At 45.3% G+C, this 16,645-nt stretch overlaps 1 protein-coding gene across 1 annotated transcript in view; it reads left to right on the forward strand.

The window, feature by feature from the left end:
* ZNF410 (zinc finger protein 410) overlaps positions 1-16,645 on the forward strand; it is a 198,844-nt gene that overhangs the window by 26,771 nt on the left and 155,428 nt on the right. The window contains exon 2 of the mRNA XM_078659864.1: positions 8,709-8,765. Within this exon, the coding sequence (XP_078515990.1) occupies positions 8,709-8,765 (57 nt within the window). The remainder of the gene's footprint in view (positions 1-8,708; positions 8,766-16,645) is intronic.

A 16,645-nucleotide genomic window follows, 5' to 3' on the forward strand; every position in this document is an offset into this window, starting at 1 on the left:
TTGGCGACGGCTATCATAGCCTTCATAGAATTGGCAGGGACCATGATTGCCAAGTGATGGTATTTTGCTAAGTTAGCCAGTTCTTCAATTTATGCTGGGTAAGGTCAAACTCTAGGCGGATCAAGGTATTTCTTGAGGATGCGGGTAGGCGATATATTTTCTTGCACACTGCGCATTTAATTTCTTTTTAGGTCTTCCACAAGTATTCCAGGAAATGCCTGTTGCGTATAGTTAAGTGATGGTAGCAGTTTGGCCCGCATTTCCCTTCGGATCGCCATAGTTGTTGGGCTTTCTAGCATGGCATGCAGCTTACAGAGGGAGTGCATGACCATCTTTCCTTTCAGCCGTAGTTTGTGTAAGTGGATCGAAGAGCGTCCGTTCTCGCTTAGCCAGGCGCCTCGGTAGTTGTAGCTTTGTACTCAGTTTAGGATCAGAGTCCCCAAGCGCCACTTGATGAGCTTTTTCTTTGGATAGCTCCCAAAGATCATGGTTTTCGATTTATTCGCGTTAGCTGTTAGCATATTTTTGGTGTTGTATTCAGCTAGGGCTGTGAGGGCTTTTTGGAGGCCTGTTATTGTATGGTCCAACAGGACTAGGTCATTGGCATACTGCATTGGGTGGATTATTTTGTCCCCAGTTTTTGGGGCGAAGAGGGAGGCCACCTGTAGTGCCGGGCCCAAGTCTGTGGTATACTGGTTGAATAGTATCAGTGCCAAGACGCAGCCCTGCTTTAACCCCGGTCTGTGGTGATTATATTTGTAGCTGACTCCGTGGAGAGTTTTATCCTCACCCATGTTCTTGAGTACAAAGATGTAATACCGCGCAGTAGGCTCGGGTCGGTGTTCCGGCTCGCCAATTTCCTCCAAAGAAGGTTTCTATCAATACCATTTAAAGCTACTGAGTAATCTATGAAGCATGCAAATACTGGGGGAGAGCAGCGAACGACTGCTTGTGGGCTAGGTATTTTTTTTTTTAAACAAATTTTTATTAATTTTCTTCAGTCATCCTACCAACATTCTTACATTTCAATCAGGGCCATTGCTTCGATGGTCCTATTTGTGGGCTAGGTATGACAGGACTGTGATGTTGTCCCTGGTCTGAACCCGATCTGATAAAATGGTAGTTGGCCTTCGGAGTCCACCCAGTTCGCTAGTTCCTGCAGAATGGTGCTTGCATATGCCTTCCCCTCGATATCCAACTAAGTGTTCATCCGATAATTCCTGGGGTCGGTGTTTGCTCGTTTTTCAAATATAGGTTGCAGCAATGAGCCCCTCCAAGAGTCTGGGACTTCCTCTGAGAACCTGCATTGTGCGTACAGCATAGCAAGATTTGAAGATCAAAAGTTGATGTCCTCCCTAAAAAGAGAGCCGGGCAATCTATTAGGGCCTGGTGCCCCATTTTTCCAGATCTTTTTTAGAGCAATGCGGACAGCACTCACGCTTGGAGTTGTGAGTTCAGCAGAATGCCTGGGACGATCAATCTTGGTGATTTCTGTAGCCCTCAGTGTGAAGTGACCTTTTACTTTTGTGAGATTCTGTTCGCTAGTGTATACAGACTTCCTGTGTGCTTCCCAAGTCCCTGCGGTTATCAGGTTCCCTCTATTAGAGGATCCGTGGATTAGATTGCTTAAATATCACCAAAATTGTTGTGCCTTATTCGGTACGAGCAGGTTGAAAATTGCCATCCATTTCCCCTCAGTGGCTTCCCGTTTCACTTTTGAGATTGAGCATGGCCCATATGTGGAGGCAACCACAGGCAGCCTCACTGAACATGTGATGGGGAAGGTCTGGTCAATTTATGTCATGGAAAAACTAACAGCGATTATTAGCTATAGGATGGCCTTGTTCAATACAATATAAATTCCATTCACCATTTACATACAAAGGCAGCAGAGGACAGGAAGACAGCATCTGACGATGTCCAGGAAACTAAGGGCATCAGATATGCGTTGTAATCTTCTCGGATACGGAGGGAGGCTCACTGCATTCGGATTGAATGATGCTGCTAACTGTGGGTTTTGGGGTGGAACTCGGGAGGTTTCTCTTGTTATTGTGGGATGGGTCATGCTGTCCTAGCAGAAACTGTCTTTGATGGGCATATGAGAGCTCTGTTACCCACATTGTACTTTTCATTTAGCTGCAGCTGGAACTGTACTGTGTGTCATGTTATTTTGCTCAAAATGCAAAATAAAATTAACACAAATTATATTGCATATTGCTTCCTTTCACAGCTGTAAAGAGCTGTTGTACTAAAATTTTAAGGACTTGATATTGTGCTCCAGTACTACAACTGTTATCACCAAACATAAATATCCAGTATGATATATTGTGCAGAACTACAGAAAAATTGCCCCACCACCATTAGTGCCTTTTTTTTTAGTAAAAATAACACTAGATGTGTTGTCAGTTTGCATAATGACTATGCTTTGCACTTCGTTAATTACTCCTAAAATCTCTGTGAAATGTTCACTGGTTATAGCCACAGAAATATCTTCTCTCCCATGACATGCTACATCACAAGTACATAGGTACACAGTGCTGCTTTGTTTATACCAAAAGCACATTTTGTATTTTGGTGCATGCTTCTACATGGGGATACAAGGTACGCATTATTTCTGTTATTGTGTTGAACTGCCGTTACTTTTTTCATGTAGAGCTACGCTTTGTTTCTTACAGACCTTCATCTCTGCACCTGCCTTTCCCTATTTCTCTCAACTGTTCTTATCCCTCTGTTTAATTGACATTGTCTTGTAGCTCAGCTTAGAACTTACACTTGAGATATTGCCCCAAGAGAGCTCTAGGGAACCTTAATTACTCATCACACTGCTTTTCCTTTTGAATTGTATATTATATTCATTGTAATAAATGTTTTTTTCACATTCTTTCTCTATATTATTATTGTAATGTTCTGGTAGCTGAAATGTTGCTTTTCTTGTTGCTGATTAGTATATGGAATCATGAGTCAATTTCTATGTAAAGTGCCCTGATTCCACTGGCTCTTGTTCGCTCAGTATGAAATTACATAAATAAATCCTGTATTTAAAGGAAATGTTTTGTTAGCAAGAGCAAAGACGAATGCATCTTCCCAATGCTCTAGACTATTTTAAACAACTCTATTTGATACATTGGGGCCAATTACGATGGCAGTCAGACCTGAACCGAAGGCTTGTCGGTTGCAGTCCGACTGCCATCTGCTGCTGCGGTCCGACCGATGCATTACAATGCGTGCGCTCAGAGGGACTGTCGAAACACACCATAATCCCCTTATGACTGCAGAGCCAGGCTCTGCTGTCGGGATTAGGATGGCAGTTTTGACAGCCATTTTATGTGGGCCTTTCCGACATGAAAAGGCAGTTGGAAAGGGTCTTTGGGGGCCCCTGGCATCGTGTGACAGGCACCGTATCCAAATCAGGTGATCAGAACTGCAGACCTAAATACAGGCGGTTTCAATGCGCAACAGTGTCCACCCGACATCGTAATAAGGTCCATTGTGTTTTCTACAATATTTAACCAATCATTCATTGCCTAGTAGTACCTGCATAATTTTTGTGGCAAAGGTATATGAGAGTAACTTACTTCTGGAGTATTCAATCATTGGATTGATATGTGAGTGCAGTTAGTTGTTTTTTTCAGTGGTCCTTTTCTATAACCGTACGTTGTACTGGAACTGGAGGGATAAAATCCTCTATTTATTGCCATAGATTGGAGGAAGCACAAATGTAAGGATTTCTGCCCAATTTTACAAATCACAGCTGTGGTAGTGCCATCCATAGATGCAATGTATTTTGTGGTGCTCTTAGTTATGGTTTGTACATTTGCTCTACTAGCTTTGATCCAGGGGGCACTTTGCACTTCATTAGAACTCAGTTGGAAGCACAATAAAGCTGTCACCTTCTTAAATTAAAATATCAGTTGCATCCAGCGTTATAACCTCTCATCCGTTTTTGTCGGCCTTTTTGATAATGATGTTTTTCCTTGTTTTTCTTTTACATGAGTTTTTCACGTTGTATGTCTTCACCTCTGAGGGTCACTTTGAAGGCTTTCCAGTTATTGTGATGAGAAGTATAATTGTCATCATAGTTAGTGAAGAAGTTTGAATATATATTTTTTGGGTGACAGATTTGTTGTCTTTCTGATATGTTTATAAGGAGAGAGTTCTCCGTTTGGGGATAGATTAAATAATCTGTTTACTATCCACTGACACCCTGATGTATTTCTGACCTCATCGTTATTTCTATATTATGGTTTTCAGTTATTAGTTTTTAATTGGCATGAATTATTTAGTGTTGTTTATTTATGCATTCATTTATCCCCCTTACAAACTCACTCCTTACTAAAACGAGGATTAATATTTGGACATCCTTTTTAGGTTGCTGGCTACATGACAGCACAGTTGCTCAATACTTTTTGGGGACATTCAGAAAGTTGACCTAGGGATGCATTCCTCCCATTGCTTACCATTGGTTTTGTGGTTTGTAACTCACATTTTCTGGCTTTCTGTTTGATGGCTTTATTTGCTTTAGGCCGACTAGCTCCAGTTTGTCCCTCTCGTTGCCCAAACTCTGTTTACTGCATTTGCCCACAAACTTGCTTTCTGTAAACAGGCCTTTTAATCTTGTTCTTATCTTGTCACATTTGCTGTGCATTCAAAGACAGAGGTCAAATGTCAGGCTGTAGGATCCGGAAATCAAGACGGAACCAGTGTCTTACCACCTCCATCTCACGGACTTTGGCAGCTCGGCGCTCCCGCCATATCTCTCCCACATCCGGGATTGTTTCTACGCAATACACTCAGGCATCTGTTCACTGTCTTGCTGCATGGCGTACCCGCCTCTTTACTCATTCCTAGACCCTGGACAGTCGTCTTCACCGTTTATCTAGGCCACCATCTTACCACCACAGTCTGGCGTACCCGTCCCTGCCTCTTAACACTTGACACTGGACACCATTGTCCTATTCGAACCTGAGGGTTCACTCGTTCCTTCTGAGCCCACGGCCGGTCTGTTTCAACACCGGCTTTCTGGGACTACTTTCTCCTTTTGTACTACGCCACACAGCCCTGAAGAGTCACAGGACTATTCCCGGTGTGACTAAACACGTGTCGGCTGGTTGTTTTATTTTGGTTGTTGCTTCATTAAATAACTTTGAACAGTACACTGGTGTTGACCACAGCAATTTGATTCAAACAAGACATTTATAGCATTGTCATATCCCCATCACGTGTGCCCTGGACTGTGTTCCTATTATAAGTGTGGGTTTTTGGACTGACACACTCACGGGGGTCATGGGGTGATTCCCCCGACCTGGCAGCACCTTATTTACTCTGAGCATAGCTAACACAATGCGTACTAGTCTGAGTGCCAATCTTCCTGTTTTACTAAAAACCCTGCATCCAGACCTCAAATGTCAGGCTGTGTCTTCCAGGTAGCTTCACTTCAAAGTGAGAGGATTTATGTGACAATCATGCAGGCTACTGGGGGTCTGCCTGAGAAAGGCTAAACTATGTTATTTTTTTCTAGCTCACACCAAAAGTTTAATGTCTGTAAGTGAACTATGCTGGAGATCAAATAAATACATTGGGTGATGACATTTCCACTCATTATCTTTTGTGTGCTGTACACTTTTATCAGTAAAACTGTATGTAAGTGCAAATGTAATGGTCATTTCAATTGAAGATGTGTTCTCTGTAATGACAGTATGTTACCATATCATGCATACACCATGTTATCCCACTTCACTCTACTCTGCACCACTTCACACCACACCAGTGATCCTCCCTCAGCCCGACGCTATTCAACATTTACATGGCCCTGCTTGCACACGTAGCCCGACAGCACGACCTCAACATAATCTCCTATGCCGACGACACTCAGCTGATCTTCTCCCTCACCAAGGACCCCATCAGAGCCAAAGCCAACCTCCACGAAGGAATGGAGGCTGTCGCCGACTGGATGAAAATCAGCCGCCTGAAGCTGAACTCGGACAAGACGGAGGTCCTCATCCTCGGCTCCAACCCTTCAGCCTGGGACGACTCCTGGTGGCCGACGGCACTGGGGGCAGCCCCGACACCCACCGACCACGCACGCAGGAATCATCCTCGACTCAACACTCTCAATGACCAAGCAAGTCAACACCGTCTCCTCCTCCTGCTTCAACACCCTCCGCATGCTCTGCAAGATCTACAGATGGATCCCGACAGATACAAGAAAGACAGTCACCCAGGCCCTCGTCAGCAGCAGACTCGACTACGGAAACGCCCTCTAGGCGGGAGCCCCGACCAAGCTCATCAAACGACTACAACGCATCCAAAACGCCTCAGCACGACTGATCCTTGACGTACCATGCCACGGCAACATCACCCCCCACCTGAGAAACCTGCACTGGCTCCCCGTCAACAAGAGGATATCCTTCAAGCTCCTCACCCACGCACACAAGGCACTCCACAAGACTGGCCTAGCCTACCTCAACAGACAGCTCTCCTTCTACATCCCCAACCGCCAGCTACGCTCCGCCGACCTCTCACTCGCCACCGTCCCGCGCATCCGAAGAACAATCACCGGTGGGAGATCCTTCTCCCACCTCGCCGCCAAGACATGGAACACCCTCCCACTGAGCCTTCGAGAGACCTAAGACCTGCTGACCTTCAGGAGGATACTCAAGACCTGGCTTTTTCACTTCACTCTACTCTATGCCAATACATTCTATCCCACACTATTCTACTATGCACCACTGCACTCTACACCACTCCACTGTGTGTTGCCCTACTATGCAACACTGCACTCTACGCCAATGCACTGTACTCTACCACTCCACTGTATGCCAGTGCACTCTGTGCCAATCCACTCTACTCTACTCCGCCACTCTGCCACTCTAATCTACTCTGCACCACTGACTCTACTCTGAAACAATCTACTCTACGCCACTGCACTTGGCGCCACTGCACTTGGCGCCACTTCACTCTACTCTGAACCACTCTACGCCACTGCACTCTATGCTAATGCCCTCCACACCACTTTAATCAAAACCAATGCACTCTACGCCACTCTACTCTGCACCACTGCACTCTACTCCACTGTACTCTCACTGCACTCTATGCCACTCTATTTTCCTCTGCATCACTGCACTCTACACCACTCGATTCTACTCTGCACCACTGCACGCTGCCACTCTACACCACTGCATCCTACACCAGTGCACTCCACGCCACTCTAATATACACTACTGCACTCTGACAGTATAATTTGCAAACTACACTCTGCTACTCTACTTAATGTCACTTTACACCACTGAACTCTAAGCCACTGCACTCAAAGCCACTCTAATCTACTCTGCACCACTGCACTCTACGACCCTCTACAGCACCACACTCTACGCCACTTCACTCTTCTCTGAAACAATCTACCCCATGCCACTATGCGCCATGCCACTCCCCGCTACACCGCTCTATTCTACACTGCTCTATTCCACACTGCTGCACTCGTTGCCGCTGCACTCTACCCAAATGTTCTCTACACCACTTCACTCAAAATCAGTACACTCTGCACCACTGCACTGCACGTCACTGTACTCTACTCTACACCACAGCACTTTACACCATTGCACTCTTGTCACTCTACAGCACCCTACTCTACACCAGTGCATTCTACGACACTCTATCCTGCAGCACTGCACACTGTGTCACTGAACTCTCTGCCACTCTGTCTGCCAATCTACTCTACGCCACTTTATTCTATACCACTGCACTCTACTCTTCACCACTCTATGCCACTCTATTGCATTCTATGCCAGTGCACCCCACACCACTCTAATCTACTGTGCACCATTGCACTCTGACATTACACTCTACACCAGTCCAGTCTGGGCCACTCCACTCAGCACCACTCCACACCACTCCACTTTGTAACACTACTCTCGACGCCAGTATACGCTGCGCCATTACTCTATATACGCCCCACACCACTCTACCCTGCACCACTACACTCTGCACCACTTCACTCTACTCTGAAACAATCTACTCTACGCCACTGCACTCTATGCCACTGCCTGTGCGACACCCGGAACACCCTGTGAACACAGAAAATCCTATAGACCTCCATTCAACTAGGTTTTATGTGATATGGGCAGTCTTTCCAGGAGAAGGTCACGGCTATTTATGGAGAAAGCTTTCTGAATGAAGCCCATCCAACTCTGGTGTGCAGTGTTCTGAGTTGGCATTCATTGTTCCGAGTGTTCAATTTTCTTCTTCGTAGTAGATAAATTATCTTTGATAATCTGGACTTCGGTGTTGGTGTTTTAATACAAAGCCTCAGGACTGCTGCCGCAAGGCCAAGGCCTATTGTTCTAGGCCTTGGTCAGTAATGTTGAATTACTTAATTACGGAGGGAGGTTTGTTTTTGATTCTTTGTATGTGTTGGGAAGTGTGGCATGTAGGTTTGTGTGTTAGGTTTGCATTTTAAAACATAGCACTTCTCACTCGAGTTAAAGCATTGCCTTTGGATTTGCACTTGCATAACGTGACATGGGAAACATCACTTTAAACATTGTGATGAGATCTCTTTATCTTCTACATTCCAGGTATCTATTGCCTGTTTCAGAGCAGTTTCATCCACAGCTATCTCTGCAATTAGAAAAATGCATTTGTGACTGAGAGTGAATGGGCATTTCTGAAGTCTTTGGTGTTTTCAATTGTTTTTTCTTTCATTTCCGCAGGTACTAGAATCTAAAGCTGGATCCATGTTATCAGATGAGTTGGAATCGAAACCAGAGGTGAGTATGTGTTTAATTGCTTATTGTAAGGATAGTACAATTTGAGTTATGCATTCATACATTCATTTTAAATGCTTGAAGGCATTGGACACTGTATCATCTGGATGTGGTAATACTTTTTAGTCTACGCTGGACTGTGTCTTTTTTTAAAGCTACCTGTCTCTATTCAACATCCAATATTTTTATAGTAAGACCCACATGTTTTATCAAGCAAAAAAGATTTTCAAACTGTAACGCTGGCCAACTTTTGTGCCTTTCATTTAGGCAATGAGAAATCTAATCATGACCCCTCCTGATCCACTTGTAGAGTCAAGCGTGAGGAAGATGGGCTCGACTAATACCGAACTGTCTACACCAATAACTACAACCCCCCAAAAAAATTGTATGGATAATTTGGTTTGTTCAGGTCTAAGTTGGATGCCGTCAAATTAACCTGCTTAGTGAACTGGATAGTGAGAGACAGGACCATGCAAGCATCCATAGAATATAGTGGGGAAAACCACTGTCTATAGTACCAGGTGTAAGGATGTACCATATAAATACGCTGAGCATCTTGTTGTGAAGTCACTTTAACAAAGTACCAAGCACCAGAATGTATATAAATCATTTAAAGCAGATGAATATATCCAATGTCTGGGCTCCTTAACTCACAAATGTAACCTAGGATCAGTTCGATAAGCCTTGTGTGGATATCGCTACGCTGCCCAGTAGCCTGAGGCATTAGGATGCATTGTGGAATCAGTTGGAGTAGCTAAAGTATCATGGCAGTGCACAGATGTGCCAGGCATCAGCGGGTGCCACATGGTAACTGTCACAGACCACCCTTCTCTTTCCCGCATATTCCCAACTCTCCCACTGTGTAATAGTCATTACTACAGCCAACTGGATGCAAGGGTAATAGGAAGATACATGAAGTGGTGATAGTGGTAAAAGAGGAGGTTAATCATCTGCTGGCAAGTTAAAGGTAAACTAACACAGTCCGCTTTGGCAGCTGGTGTTGAGAGGAACAGGTGTATCTGTAGCTCCATCATTCCAGTGCATCTGGCCCACCACCTCACCCAAGTCAAAGACCTAACTGAGCTAGAATTCTTCCAACTGCAGCTTCTCAACCTGTGTTCCCTGTGTGCACTAAAACTCAGATTATCAATAAATAATAAACTGAAGTTGTCGTATTTTCTTTATTTTTATTCATACCTCAAAATCATGTAAACACCATTGTATCATTAGCAAATTCTAATTAACAAGGAGGAAAGGGAAGGAGGGAAAAAAGGAAGATATGAGCCAAACTCAAGAACTATGACACAGATATTTCAGCATAATTTTGTTAAATTGTTTTCTTGAGCCTAATACAAAGGAGAAGAGGAAAGGGAGAGAGTGGAAACAGGAAGAGACGGGCCAAACTCAATAATGACACAGAGATTTCAGGATAACTTTGTTAGATTTCTTTCTTGAGCCTAATGCGATGGAGAAGAGGCCATAAACCATGAGAAAAGGCTGCTACTACCCTCCCCTCTCTTAGTTGAAGGCCCTCAGTTTCTTAAGTTCAGTGTAAATGTTTCCTCTTCAGCCTTTTATTGATGTTATTGTATGCATTTTCGAAATGCTATTAGTTTGCATGTAGATGTCTTTTTAGGTCGAGCTGGTACAGCTGGAGACCTAATGTTGCCCGTCACGAGGGAAGGAGGACAAGAGGGTGTTACTAGCATTTTCCCCTGGATTTGGGTGCGCGAACGTTCCGTCCCGCGCCGTGCACTTCCCTCCCATACTCCCAGCAAGCATGCACACAGACACACACACACGCGCGCACACTTACTTACTTACACACACACACGCAGGCACCCAGACGCAGGCAGACACATACAGGCAACCCCAGGCAACCCCCTCTCCCCTCCCCCCCTCTTACCTAACCGGGCTTGGCACGCAGATTTAACATCGTGGACGCGCATGCCCAGCCTACCGGCGCCGTGCACATCTCCTGTCTGTCCCACATTCACACAGCGCCTCTCTCATTCACGCACGCAGCCCCCCCCTGAACACACACACAGACACGCACATACACACACCCGCCCCCCCCCCCCCAACTAAGCCCCACTCACCCATCGACGTCCTCAGTCGCCCCTCCTGACTTCTGCAGCCACCACCCGACAGCCGTGACGCTCCCGAACTTCCGGTTTCGGGACGTGCACGCTCACGGCTTGTTTATTTTTTTTTAATGTGTTGAATGTTCGGGGTGTTTAGTTGTACAAAGTCACCCTGTCTTCGCTGGGTTCTTGTTGACCACAGCTACTTATGGTTGTACAGTATGATGTCAAATGGTGGCTTCGTCGGATTTGCCTCCACCCAGCGCGAGCTGTGCGAAGTTCTCTGCCGGGGGCAATAAAATGTGTTTTTCTAATCCAGGAAGCTCTGCTTTCCTTTACTCACCCTACCCACCCCTCCTTTCCCAGGGTCTGCGTGACCGCAAAGCTCACATCGCAGGCGAAATGACCGTGTTCTTACATATTATAAACCGATTTTCACGTGAAGGGTCTCATAACTAACGTAAAAATTGGTGCGAGAATGCAAGGAGAAGAAAAAAAGAAAATAACTAGTAAGACAAGTCAGATTGATATCCCTGGCTTAGTTTATACGTGCCCGTGGTAGGTAATGAGCGCAATTACCAGGTATTTTTTTAAATCATATGTGGCAAATGTGGATGAAGCAGAACGAAAGCATATTGTGCAGCCAACCCCAAGCGAGTGGAAGTAGAGGTAAGACTTCCAGTCTGGAATTACTTGACCTTCTCAACGCCTCCCTGACTCTGTTTGAAGTTAGTCATACACAAAGAAATGATGAATCACCCTCGCTCACAAAGATGTTGGGCCTGCTCAAAAAGTAGCAAGTTAAAGCATTTCAAGAACCCTGTTCGGGCTCAAATCACATTGTCTTTTTTTTGGCTCCCTTTGAATATTTTTCCCAGACCAGAAGCAAAATGATCCTCTGCTACTCCCTCAAATACCCCCTCTCGCAAGTCCCCCCAGACCCCCCTCCCATGCCTTTCTTTTCCAGAGTGGACAAATCTAGCCAGGCAAAGTGGCACTTTACAGCTCCCCACCCTTCTGTAAATGGAACCGGATCTGGTTCTTGTAGTGATTTATTTAGTGCATCACTGCTGGAGCCCCCTAGCCTGTCGCCTACTATTGCCGTACGATAGAAATCACTGCACCTTCCTTTCACCTTTTATGTCTCTCAAATGCAGGGTATGTGTAAATGGGAGCTCCTGTGTGAAATGTTATGGTCCCAGGGAAGACATTAACACCATCTGAATCACTAGTGAGCACCATGCAGTGAACATAACATGAAATGGCCATACAGCTACATCTGGATTACAGCATTTGTTAGCTCATACATGGGTATGCCAGTGGGCGCCGTAGCTGCAGAGGAAATGGCAGCGGATATCTTGTCTGGACCGGGCACTTGCAGTGTGTGTGTGTGCTGGAGCTGCATATACTGCCCAAATAAACCAAGCCCAATGTAACATGAAGAAACTGTTTGAAGTTGTCAACCATCTTGCTGAACCTTCTAACCCCCGGACGGAAACGTCCCAAAATCTTTGTAACACACTGGCTGACTTTTTCTTTGAAAAGGTCACATCTATATTTAAGGATTTCAGCCCTAAAGTGTTAACCCCTGATACCTCTGACTCTGAGCTACATGAGACCCTGACAGCTTCCATTGATTTTACTGAATTCACCAGCACGAACCCACATGACATTTATAAATTAATTCAGTCAATCAAATCTGGTTCCCCTTTGGATCCCTGTCACCCATCCATACTCAATAATATCCCAGACATTATTTCTATGCCATTGGCACGTATCTGTAACAGTATGTTTGCCACTGGTTCTTACCCTACCATTTGGAAAAACACCATTATTAGGCCGCTTCTTAAAAAACCTTCCCTAGATCCTACACTACCCTCCAGTTATCGTCCCATTGCATCTCTGCCGTTTCCTGCCAAGATTTTTGAATCGGTCATGAACAAACAACTCTCTGACTACATTCATACCAATGACTTGCTAGATGAAACCCAGTTTGGTTTCCGGCAAGGTCATGGAACAGAGACCGCCCTGATCAAGGCGGCAGACGAAATCAGGGCCACAATGGATAAGGGTGGACAAGCTGTCCTGATACTGTTGGACCTGTCGGTGGCTTTCGACACGGTCGATCACGTAACTTTGGTCGGCCGTGTCGAGGCCATCGGCATTAAACATAAAGCTAGGGACCTCATTGCATCATTCTTGGCGGATCGTAGCCAAGCGGTCAAGTTGGGCACTTTCACATCACCCACATTCAGCCTTCCCTGTGGAGTCCCTCAGGGTTCCTCGCTAAGTCCGACCCTTTTTAATATCTATGTTTCGGACTTAGCGAGGGTTATAAAGGAGTATAACATCAACTTAACAACTTACGCTGATGATACTCAGCTGGTGCTGTCTATTCACAAAGATGGACCTACGGTCGCAGCAAACTTCAAGAATGGTATGAGGGCCATTAGCAGTTGGATGGCTTCCAACTGCTTAAAACTTAACTCAGCTAAGACAGAAGTTATGCTCTTTGGAAACATTCAACCTGAGTGGTCCCCTTCGTGGTGGCCAGAGGAATTAGGAACCCCACCACAACCTGTCAGTAAAGTTAGAAATCTGGGAGTGATATTCGACAACAAGCTCCTTTTCCATCATCATGCGAATTCGGTAGTGTCATCTTCCTTTAACATCCTAAGGAAGATAAAGAAACTACTACCGTATCTTCCCACTGCTATGGGAAAAACACTCATTTCCACACTGGTGTTTTCTCGCATCGATTACTGCAATTCCCTTTTCCTCAATGCTCAAAAAAAGGTTATCTCCAAATTGCAACTAATACAAAACGCCTCTGCTAGAATCCTACTAGGTATTCCCAAATACAGCTCTGTCTCTAGACATCTCGACCAACTGCACTGGCTTCCAGTCAGAAGTCGTACGAAGTTCAAGACCCTTTGTATTGTCTACAAGGCAATAAATAACACGGGACCTAGATTTCTGAGAAGTTCCTTTAAACCTCTGCCAACCCCTAGAACGTTGCGCTCCAACACGGCTCACATGCTTCAGATTCCCAGAACAAGGAAAGTGACCTGGGGAGACAGACGTTTCACTATAGCAGCGGCGAAATTGTGGAACTCTCTTCCTCTTAACATAAAGACCAGTCCATCTTTGATTGTCTTCAGAAAGCAGCTAAAGACATGGCTGTTTTCTCAATGACATCTTTGTGGATCACTTTATTCACCGTTTCACTGTTTATTATCTGGTTAGTTATCTTTTAGCTGCTAGCGCCGAGACACCCACGGGTAATTGCAGCGCTTTAAAAATTGCCAAAAATAAATAAATAAATAAATAAATAGGTGGGGAGAGATTCTGCCGATAATCGGAGGGGCTTGTGTACGGAAAAGTGCAGATCGGCTTCAGTGTGTAGTTGGGAATAACACCAAATGCACACTCTGATTACAATATCTGATTAAAATAACATATTTGCCACTGCCAACATAACCACACAGCTCACCGTAGCTCCTAAAAGTCAGCAGAGAGTGCTACATGTGGGCATTTCAGGATTAGCGCGTCGGCACTTAGACGTACTTACCAGACATTGAGACAGTCTTGTGTAAAGAAAGGAACTCGTGCAGATGCATGGAAATATCGGAACGTGGACGCACAAGTAAAGAGTGCCTTAAATTGACTCATCGTAACTTCCGTACTTACAGCGCTTAGAAGTGACACTTGGGGCATGACGAGCTATACAAACACGTTGGTATCCTACAAACGGAAGACATGTGCCAAGAGGGAAGCTCTTCCAGTTTGTATGGATAACATGGGCGTGTTGATACAATAGTCTATTACGAATTTCATTCATCTGGAAACCAGGAGGCAGAAAGCAACATTTTACTCCTGGTGTTTGTTAGGGATGATGAATTCAAAAGCAGCAAATATTTGATTTTATGGCTTTTACTGAACGGTATTCCTACTTGCACTGATGCTGTGGGTTAGCTGCAAAATGCAATAGGCTTACTGAGATGACAATATTTATAGGCGCTGCTCAAACGCGATTGGTCACGATGCATGTATACAGAGACCTAAAGACATATTGCCTTTGTTTAACGATCCCCCGGGTGCCCTTTTCCGAAATGGTGCAGCATTCTAGTCTTTACTCGCTGTCCGGCTCCCATCAGCGCTGTCTTTCGCCTAAGTGGGCAGGATGCACAGATACACAAATCTGTGCTTAATTTGAGCCGGTGGTTTCCGGTGCTCGGCTCCAGCAATTATTTGTCAGCACTGGTACCTATGACAGTTCTTTTAATCCAGAGATGAGCACAATAGCTGTTGTTTATTAATTCAATATTTACTAAGAATGACTAATACCTCCTGCCAAAGCCATTATTTTAACTCTGATGTCCTGAAATTGTCAAAATTGTCACACTTGTAGTAGTGTGACTCATTAGTTATGCTGTTACTATAATTGACAGCGGCAATGGGCAGTGCAAGCAGAAGTGGCCCGCCGACTAAAGCCCTGGCACTTGTGGTATTACAAATGAAGCACTATATATGGGGATATAAGGACATCACCACACAGCTCACCGTAGCTCCTAAAAGTCAGCAGAGAGTGCTACATGTGGGCATTTCAGGATTAGCACGTCGGCACTTAGACGTACTTACCAGACATTGAGACAGTCTTGTGTAAAGAAAGGAACTCGTGCAGATGCATGGAAATATCGGAACGTGGACGCACAAGTAAAGAGTGCCTTAAATTGACTCATCGTAACTTCCGTACTTACAGCGCTTAGAAGTGACACTTGGGGCATGACGAGCTATACAAACACGTTGGTATCCTACAAACGGAAGACATGTGCCAAGAGGGAAGCTCTTCCAGTTTGTATGGATAACATACCCAACGCCCCACACACACACCGCCACACACACACACCCACCCCCACACACACCCACACACACTGCCACACACACACACACACACAACCCCCCACACACACACCCCACACACACAACCCCACACACACACCCCACACACAACCATACACATACAACCCCACACACAACACCCCCACACACAACCACACACACAACCCCCACACACACACACACAAAACCACACACACAACCATACACACACAACTCCCCACACTCACAACCATACACACACAACCCCACACACAACCCCCCACACACACAACCACACACACTACCCCAAACACACAACCCCCCCCACACACACACTCCACCACCCTCACTCTATCGCCCTCACTTTATTGCCCTCACTCACTCACTCTATCTATCGCCCTCACTCTATCTATCGCCCTCACTCACTCTATCGCCCTCACTCCCTCTATCGCCCTCACTCTATCTATCGCCCTCACTCTATCTATCGCCCTCACTCTATCAATCGCCCTCACTCTATCAATCGCCCTCACTCTATCAATCGCCCTCACTCTATCGCCCTCACTCCATCGCCCTCACTCTATCTATCGCCCTCATTCTATCTATCTATGTTCTACCTGCACCTCAATGCTCTTGCTTCCTGACATTGCTGTCTCTGGTCCACTCGGGTGTGTCAAAAAAGTCATCCAAGAGCTCTTCGCTGATGCTCCACCCTGGGAGCGGGGAGAGAGAGGGGTGAAGCGACCTATAAGGTACAGACCAAGAGGCTTATTTTGAGTTTGGCGGACAACATACACCTTAACAAGCATTTACAATGCAATAGGTCTCGCATTATTAAAGTTGGAGCAATTGGCATTGTAAATGACAATGTCTTTTATTCATTGTTTTTAAAACCTGCAATCGGTGCATAAACACGCACTT

The sequence above is a fragment of the Lissotriton helveticus genome, chromosome 9, assembly GCF_964261635.1.
Source record: "Lissotriton helveticus chromosome 9, aLisHel1.1, whole genome shotgun sequence".
Taxonomy (NCBI): Eukaryota; Metazoa; Chordata; class Amphibia; order Caudata; family Salamandridae; genus Lissotriton; species Lissotriton helveticus.